At 40.0% G+C, this 9,204-nt stretch overlaps 1 protein-coding gene across 1 annotated transcript in view; it reads right to left on the minus strand.

The window, feature by feature from the left end:
• Nucleotides 1–218: 218 nt before the first annotated feature.
• The window catches only part of SNX25 (sorting nexin 25), a 150,659-nt gene continuing 141,673 nt past the window's right edge, over nucleotides 219–9,204 (minus strand). Inside the window, exons 16-19 of the mRNA XM_011959534.1 lie at nucleotides 6,475–6,541; nucleotides 2,063–2,244; nucleotides 1,475–1,575; nucleotides 219–805 (exon numbers count right to left, since the gene is read on the minus strand). Of these exons, the coding sequence (XP_011814924.1) occupies nucleotides 725–805; nucleotides 1,475–1,575; nucleotides 2,063–2,244; nucleotides 6,475–6,541 (431 nt within the window). The 3' untranslated portion in view covers nucleotides 219–724. The remainder of the gene's footprint in view (nucleotides 806–1,474; nucleotides 1,576–2,062; nucleotides 2,245–6,474; nucleotides 6,542–9,204) is intronic.

Below are 9,204 nucleotides of genomic sequence, written 5' to 3' on the forward strand. Positions count from 1 at the left end.
TACCTCACTTCAAGCACTAATTTGGCTCTTTCTGCTCACTAAAAATCATGTATTTCACAGATTTATTTTGTTTCTGGAGAAGGCAGCAAACTTTTACTTCCCTGCAGAAGTAGTTAAGTGCATAGCGTTTTCTCTAAAAAGGCATTCAATAAATATTTGAACTGCCTGTAGAGTTTCAACCTCTTTGAGATATAAGTATCTTAAATATCATAGAGCGCTGTGATTCATTTTTATATTTTATTGCTTCGAATGCTAAAACTATGGGAAATCTTTGGTAAAAATAAAGACAATAAAATCTTCACAATAACTTTACACAAAGCATTGCACAACAGTGTTCTTCAATATACATGAAATAATATAAGAAAGTTCACAATCCTCAGTGAGGAAATTAACTGTACAATATTCATAGTTCATTTTAAAACAAAATATTTTCATAAATATTTAAAATACTTCCTAGGTTCTCACATATTAACATTTGTATTTCAATCAGGATGTTGATCTTTAAAGTATTTATATTAAATAAAAATCAATAGAAGTTTTTTTCTGTTGCCTACCACAGCATAAGTCCCATCCTCCCCGAATCTGCTTATTTCACATAAAACTAGAGGGAGGTAACTAAAATAAAAATCAGTATGGTTCTCAGTCAAGCCCTCTGTGGAAAAGAGGAAAATGTTTCATGTCTATTATTACACAGACATTTTTCTGGTGGTTTATTTGTGCAGTCTCAAACTTGGCCAGCTTTAAGTTGATCTAAATGAGTTCTCAGCTCAGGACACAGTTCAATTAGCAGCAGTTCCATCAGCACCTGAACCAAGAAAGAAGGAAAAAAGTAGAAAAATGTTTTTCTCCAAGGGTTTATTCAAAATAAATATCTGCGTCTAAGAGAAAAGTCTAATTTTAGGTCTGACATAATCTCAGTAAACAAGTAACTCTCAAACAGTATTTAATATTGGTAACTATAATCAGAGAGATGACTGGGAAACAGTTGGCTTTGCTGAAATAAGAAAACCAACCAGTTATGCGGCAATGTTATATCAAAAGTCAAGGGAGGATGGGCGCGGTGGCTCCTGCCTGTCATCCCAGTACTTGGGGAGGCCGAGGCAGACAGATCACCTGAGGTCAGAAGTTAGCGACCATCCCGGCCAACATGGCGAAACCCTGTCTCTACTAAAAATACAAAAATTAGCCAGGCGTGGTGGTGCACGCCTGTAGTCCCAGCTACTCGGGAGGCTGAGGCAGGAGAATTGCTTGAACCCAGGAGGCAGAGGTTGCAGTGAGCCAAGATCACGCCACTGCACCCCAGCCTGGGGGACAAGAGTGAAACTCTGTTTCAAAAAAAAAAAAAAAAAAGTCAAGGGAAATGGCTGGTATGTGAGAATGCGAGCGTGCAGCCACTGGGGTACATGCTTTTTCTAACCAAATGAAGAAACAGACAAAAATGAAGCAGAAAACCCCCGGGCTTTAATCTACTCACGTATAACAGATGCTTGTTGGCTCTTGTTTCTTGCAGTGCATTGAATATTTTTATTATACCATGGCGGGCATTTTGCTGTCCAACAAGGCTCTGAAGCGTATCTGAAAAATTAAGTTTATATTCTATGCTGCTATTGATAAAGTGCTCCATGCATAGCTTTGCGGTGAAAGGAATATAACATTATACACGTTCAGTCAGTAAAGACATGGAGGCATGAGAAACATGAACGGTCAGTTCTCTCAGATGCTTCAGGAGAGAATTTTTCAACATAAGGCATTTATACAAATTACAGTTTTAATATTTTGCAACTACTAATTTTAATAATTAAAATGTTAATGTTTTGCTAAAAATTAAGCTCTCAAAACACTATACTTTAGCAGGATTTCTAAAACACAAAGTTTATTATCTGTTCTGAAACCTTTTTCAAGTTAACATTCTCAGTATAACTTCTTAGCAAGTGACAAAAAATGGCTTAAAAGAGATCCTTTTTTTTTTTTCATTGTAAAAAATGGTTCCTGCAAGACATAAATGAAAATCACCTCAATGGGGTTCACATTCCCTCATGGTCTCTAATAGCCCAGGCCTCACCTGGAATGTTTTCAAGCAGCTTTTGCTGCGCTCTCTGTTTTGTTTCCTGACTTTGCTCTTCGCTTCTGATTGTGGTCGGTGGTGCCAACTTCCCATGTGGCCAAAAAGCATCCCGGAAAACATTGATGTAGTAAACCAACATTTGTTCACTGAAAATCCAGTTGACTGTGTCCCGGATTTGTCTTTTAAGAGAAGAAGATTTCTTGGATGAGATTTTTAAAAATTGTGTACTCTACTCTCAAAAGGCACTTATCAATGCGAAGGTTAAGATATAGCCTGATCTAAGTGTTTGATGAAGAAACTAGGAATTGGATTTTTTAAACTCTGGCTCTGAAAGTTATATATAGTTTTAATCATTATTATTTTTTGAGATGGAGTCTTGCTTTGTCACATAGGCTGGAGTGCAGTGGTGCGATCTCGGCTCACTGCAACCTCCGCCTCCCAGGTTCAAGTGATTCTCCTGCCTCAGCTTCCTGAGTATCTGGGATTACAGGTACGTGCTACCACGCCCAGCTGATTTTTGCATTTTTAATAGAGATGGCGTTTTGCCATGTTGGCCAGGCTGGTCTCGAGCTCCTGACCTCAGGTGATCCACCCGTCTCGGCCTCCCAAAGTGCTAGGATTACAGGCATGAGTCATCACGCCTGGCCAATTTTTTTATTTTGGTAATACAGCATGACCATTATCCCTAGAGCTAGTTTTGTCATTGGCACTAACTTCTCCAAACGTTGGCTGTGTTCAGTCTATAAAGACAAGAACAGAGAGACTGATTTGTCTGCAGACTGCAACATTTCCATGAAGTGTTATAAGGTGAAAACATAATTCCATTTAAAGACTGTTAGAAGTGGTCTGGAAAACCTCCCTGAGGTCCTGAAGGCCTGCAGGAGGAGCTGGCTTTCCACAGCTGTCGTTTAGTGTTGCTGTGGCAGAGAATGCTAGGCAGGACACTGGATCCAGATAAAGCACTTCACATGCCCACGAGGCAAGGAAAAAGACAGTCCCTTTCACAGATACACTGCTGTGTGGCCAATTTCAAAATTCCACGAGAATGAAAACTGGGTGGCAGGCATTTGACTTGCACAGCTATGCATTTGAGTTGGTTACCCAGGTCTTCCACACAACCCCATTTCGTCAGTCATTGGTCAAATTCTTTTTTTTTTTTTTTTTTTTGAGACAGTCTCGCTCTGTTGCCCAGGCCGGAGTGTCGTGGCACAATTTCAGCTCACTGCAACCTCTGCCTCCTGGGTTCAAGCGATTCTCCTGCCTCAGCCTCCCAAGTAGCTCGGACTACAGGCATGTGCCACCACACCCAGCTAATTTTTTATATTTTTACTAAAGACGGGGTTTCACTGTGTTAGCTAGGATGGTCTTGATATCCTGACCTTGTGATCCGCCTGCCTCAGCCTCCCAAAGTGCCGGGATTACAGGCGTGAGCCACCACACCCGGCCAGTCATTAGTCAAATTCTAACCAGTTACAGGTCCTCTGCTATCAACAGACAACTACACACAGTTCAAAGAGCCCAAGAGTGGTTGTGAGGTTGGGAGGAGAAAGTCTCTCCATTGAAAAGGGGAAAAGAATCATCTTAGACTATTTGTGCCAGAAAGACTTCACATTTCAAACTCAATTCATGAATAATAATATATAAAAAAGCCCTTTAAGAATCTGACTTCCAACCAGAATTTTAAATGGACAATGTAAGGTTTTCAGATAATATCTGAAATAGATGTTTCAAGTCTAGTACTTTGCATAGTAGTCAGTCACTATTGAATGTACATCTAAACTCCACTATGAGTCAAACTACATTGTCATCTCCATCTATAGCTGCACATCTCCTAGACTCTTCTCTATATTTCTTAGAACTGTGCAATTCAAATCTAGACCATATAAAATAAGTTTATTAGTTTAACGGAATTTGTGGTTCAAGAGACAATCTGCTGACCTGCCTGCCTACCTTCCTAAAATTTCAGTTTACCACTTGAAATTAGGAAGTGACTCTTCATAAAGGTCATCATCTAAGTTATTTTCTACGATTTAGATCTGACTTTCTATCAGCCGAAGCCCGTCCGATGCTTTTGAAGCAATTCTAGCATGTGAAATTGCAGTTACTACAAGGCAAGAGACACACACTGTGCTGCTGCTTAATTTCATGATGCGTCATCATCTGCTGAAGGCAAAAATAGCAAAGAACCATGTGCTGCATCATCACTACTTGACAAAAAGCCCACTGAAATCAACAGCCTGCAAATCCTCTACACGTGCCTCTTCTCCATCCCCGTGAAAATAACTGCCCGATGTATGCACCACTCACAACCCGTGGCTGCTCATTTTATAATTAAGAGCCAATATCATAAATAGGAGCAAGGAAAGTATGCATGATTTGCTGAAACTGAAAAGGAAACTAAATTAGCAAGTCCTGAGTACTGAGAAACAGAAGGCCATTTGGGGAACTTCTTTTAATTATAGGTGCATGCACCCACCATGCCTGGCTAATTTTTGTATTTTTAGTAGAGATGGGGTTTTGCCATGTTGGCCAGGTTGATCTCGAACTCCTGACATCAAGTGATCCACCTGCTTCAGCCTCCCAAAGTACTGGGACTACAGACGTGAGCCACTGTGCCTGGCATTTTTTGGGGAATTTTTTTATCTAAGACTTGTCAATACAAAAGAGGTTTGTTTGCCTTAGACTAAAACAAAAAATTAAACAGGCCATTTTTTCTGATTAGAACAAAAGCCTATGATACTTAGGTCAACTAAAGAAGCCTCTAATGGACAACTACAACTTCTTTTTTTTTTGAAGAAAGGTCTTGGTCTTTCATCCAGGCTGGAATGCAGTGGCTCATGGCAGCCTTGACCACCTGGACTCAAGCAGTCCTCCCGCCTGAGCCTCCTGAGGAGCTGGAATCACAGGCATGCTTGTACTACCACCTCTGGCTAATTTTTTTATTTTCTGTAGAGATGGGGTCTTACCATGTTGCCCAGGTTGGTCTTGAACTTCTGGGCTGAAGCAATCTGCCCACCTCGGCCTTCCAAAGTGCTGGGATTATAGGCACGAGCCACTGTGTCCAGCCAACTAAAACTATTTTTTGTTTTAACCTTAGGTAGAAGTAAACTTTGGTTTCTGACCACAAGGAAAATATATTCATTGGCAAATCAATAAAAAAAATAGCAAATGTTCTTTACAGTGTTTCCTATAAAAATCTATAAGCTTTATTTGGTAAAACTATCATATTAACCTCGTACCAATGTCTGACCACTAAATCTTTCACTTGGGAAAATCTGATAATTTCACCTTAAAACTTACTTTGTTATACCAAAAAGTGATTTTTTTTTTTTTAAATTTCTAGAAGCCCACTCATATTCCTATTCTGCAGGAAATCATAATGCTTATCTTGTGAAGAATTCTGGGTATAGAGTTACCATATAAAAGATCTTGATAACAGTATTTCCACATTCCAGGTGTAGAGATGAAGCAGGCACCAGGCCAGGGGACCAGGTTAGGTCAGCTAACGGTTCTGGTGACTTCAGACAAGCAGTTGATCTCTTTGGTTCCACTTCTTCACCAACAAAATTTTTTTGAGGAGTTAGACTAATCTCTAAGACCCCCTTTCAGGCCTAAACCGATCTAAATCTATTCAACTTCTATTGGCTACCTGACTTTGCAGTTATGAAAAATTCCAATGATTTCTTAGAAACTAATAATAATTGACTGTATTAATTGAGTTCTCAATAACAAACCCAGGGCTTTCATAAATGAATGATCAAAATGTGGACCACTTTTTATGAGCAACATTAGAACACTCAGTGAAAGACCGGTATAAGTATATAATGCCTTTATGTATATGGATAATACAATATAGTTTAGAATATACATATGGCTTATAACAGTGCTAGATGACAGGGCCACACATGCTCCCCAGTGGATACTCAGATATTAACTCACAAGAACAGTTAGCACTTCAGTGCTAGACAACTCTAAAAACCTTAATATATGGTCTGTATTTTCCTCTAAGTAATGCCTGCCGTGTGATGCTCATCCTACTTTCCTTCTGGCTTAGAGTCTAAACCTTAAACTGATTCTCATTATTTGACGTAAAAACATTCTACCCAAGATACTCAAACAAGTTGTCGTGATCAAAGGGGAGCTTTACAGAGCACAGCCTCCTGACCCGGGCCAGTCAGAGTGCGGAAGTAGCTCAAGCTTTTCTTATCTAACTCGCCATATGCATTCTGTGGGAGAAATTCTTTCAGAAACCGATTCTCCTATCCAATCTTAGAATCATATCAGAAACGAAGAGAGAGAGAAAATAAAAGACTTTCAGTTAAATCACTGGCTGCTAGATCATAAGGTAATTTGACTGTCAAGGCAAAAGAGTAGGGCATGGATCCAAATATTAATTTCATACAACTCACTTGTTGATGGTTCTTCCAAAAGTGACCTGAACGAGGGCAATTAATGTTCTTCTCACCCATTTAAACACTAAAACAGAAACCAGAGGAAAACTTTTTATCACAGGGTATCACAATTTGGGGCATTTTCATAGCTGTACAAAGCATAAATCTTACCACTTAAGATCATTTGAGTCCTGCCATCAAGTCAAGACTATGACATCTGCAGAATTTGGGTTTAGGTTAGTGAAATTCTGCTCAAGAAAACTCTTCTGACTAGGCTTTCATTTTCTACTAAGCAACTGATGAGATGAAAGCAGAGTTTTCACAGTGTTTCAATGCCGCCCAACAGCTGAGCTCACAAGCGGAAAGAGTACTTCATCTGTCCCTGGGCTACCGACAGCATGTCTGTTTTCCACCAGCACGCAGTGTAATTCTATTTTAGATTTCTGTCTGGTTTGCTGAACCCAATTTTGAACACACTGCTGAATGAGAAACATCTGTAGTCAAGTATTTTGAAATATTAATGAACTGACGGGTCTAACTGTTCTCGTTTGAAGCAGTTTGCAGATCACTGTGTACTTTATATATACCACGTATTTGGGAGAGGATAAGTGAACGGTGAAGAGCCAGGACCCTGAATGAGAAATGAATGTGTAGTCTCCAGTGCCATCCCCCCAGCAGCAGGGCACAAGTCACCTTCTCCGAACCCCAATTTCCTCATCTGGAAAGGATGGTATTAACATGTGCCTTTCTTTGCTCTGAAGGTCTTTCCCCATGTGTGTGAAAAAGACTGTGAAGGGTTCTACAGATCTAAACTTTTATTATTGACATAGAGACACGTTTTTATAGGTGTAGAAAATAGGCAAAGAAATGCTATGAGGATATTTTAGGTTCACAAATTGGAACTTAAACCCAAATTTTCATTTATATATTCACCTCCATCTATTGAAGTGTTTGGCTACTGACATACGAGGAAATAAGAAATTCAGACTCGGTCATAATGGGGCCAAGAGTTCAGGGCTCTTGTATCCACTAAGAAAAAGTAACAATGGCAAATTCCCAGACATCTCTGTACAAGGGCAACCACACAAATAAAAATCACAGAAAACATAGACTTGGCACTAGACTTCAATATACTCTAAAGCCATTTCTAATTTTTTTAATGGATCAAAATACCCAGTTATAGTATGAATCCCTCATGTAAAGTCAAGTCTTAGAGTCGGAACCATACCTCAAAAATGTCTTAAACTTTTTGATGGAATTTGCTGGAATGCTGCCAAGCATGTAGACGTGTTCATTTTAGGTTGGCATTGAGGCTGGGATGAGCGTCTGTCAGTGATGATAACTTCACTTTGCCTTTCTAGGGCAGGAAAGAGGTGGCTCATACCTAGAGGGTCTGAGGACAAGTGCAACTCTAGGAAGAGTGCCTCACGACCAAGGGGTTATTTTTAAAAAGAAAGGGGCAGGGGTATTACTGGTCGCTTTTTGTATACTAGAGCAAAAACCAAAACTCATTTTGCTACAAATTTTCTATCACTGATAGCCCCTTACTCTATTATTTTTCCCTCACCTTCCCTAGTCCCCACTACCCCCCGATACACACACACACACACGAGCCCTGTTACTCCAAAGGCTTGTTTGTTCAAAGCCACAGAGGCAGCTGCACGAGCACTAGGATTCTGCTGATGACGAATAGATCACATCTCATTATAAATGAGGTTCTATTTATTCTCTCTGAAATGCCACTAGCAAAACCAAATATGCTCCGAACAGGCAGAGATGGAGGAAGTGCATGCTGCAGGCATGGCGAGGAGCCCTGCTCCGGCTGATACTGGCTCTGACACGCCTACCGTGTCTCTTAGGCTCTGTACCAACAGCAAAGACAAAAACAGTGACGGGCTAGGACAGGGTCCCCATTCTTACCGACTCTATAGGAAGCTGGGAAGACGCATGATTTAATGGGCCACATTTCACCAAAGAAGAGTCCGACTTTGGGTGGATTATTATTGCTCTATATTGAATCAAGTTAAACATCACTGTGTATGTCTTAAAGCGTCCCAAATATTGAAAGGCTATTAGGTTTTTTATCTGAAAGGAGTTTTCATATGTGGATGATATGCCACCATATAGATGCTTCTTCAATAAGTTATCTTCCATTTCTAAAATTTATCTTAGTTCCAACTTTTCATTATTGTAATGATGCTAAAATATCCTTATGTGTAAAATCTCTGCCTGCGCTTTAGAACTTCATTTTGTCTATCGCTTAATGTGAATTACATTTTTGGACCCCTTAATCTGAAAATTCACTGATGGCAGAATCTGCACCTGATATGTTTTTGTTTCCCTACAGATCTGTATCTACAACATATGGTCTCAAAGTGTTTGATGACCGACATTATGTATTCTCTTGGCTTTGGCTCAGAAGGAGAAAAAGGTCAATGAGCAAAGACAGCAAAGATAATTCATTCTGGCACTTAACATTTTTCTTGCCTAATCACTCATCAGAGCATCCATCCAGGCATGTCATCATCCAGGCATGTTATTGATCAGGCATTGTAGGAGATACTGAGGATTAAGACACAGAAGACAAATTCAAGTTGCACTTGAAATTTTTTCATCTGTTAACAATTCTTTTTTTTTTTTTTGAGACGGAGTCTCGCTCTGTCGCCCAGGCTGGAGTGCAGTGGCGTGATCTCGGCTCACTGCAAGCTCCGCCTCCCAGGTTTACGCCATTCTCCTGCCTCAGCCTCC

The sequence above is a fragment of the Colobus angolensis genome, unplaced genomic scaffold, assembly GCF_000951035.1.
Source record: "Colobus angolensis palliatus isolate OR3802 unplaced genomic scaffold, Cang.pa_1.0 Scaffold5, whole genome shotgun sequence".
NCBI lineage: Eukaryota > Metazoa > Chordata > Mammalia > Primates > Cercopithecidae > Colobus > Colobus angolensis.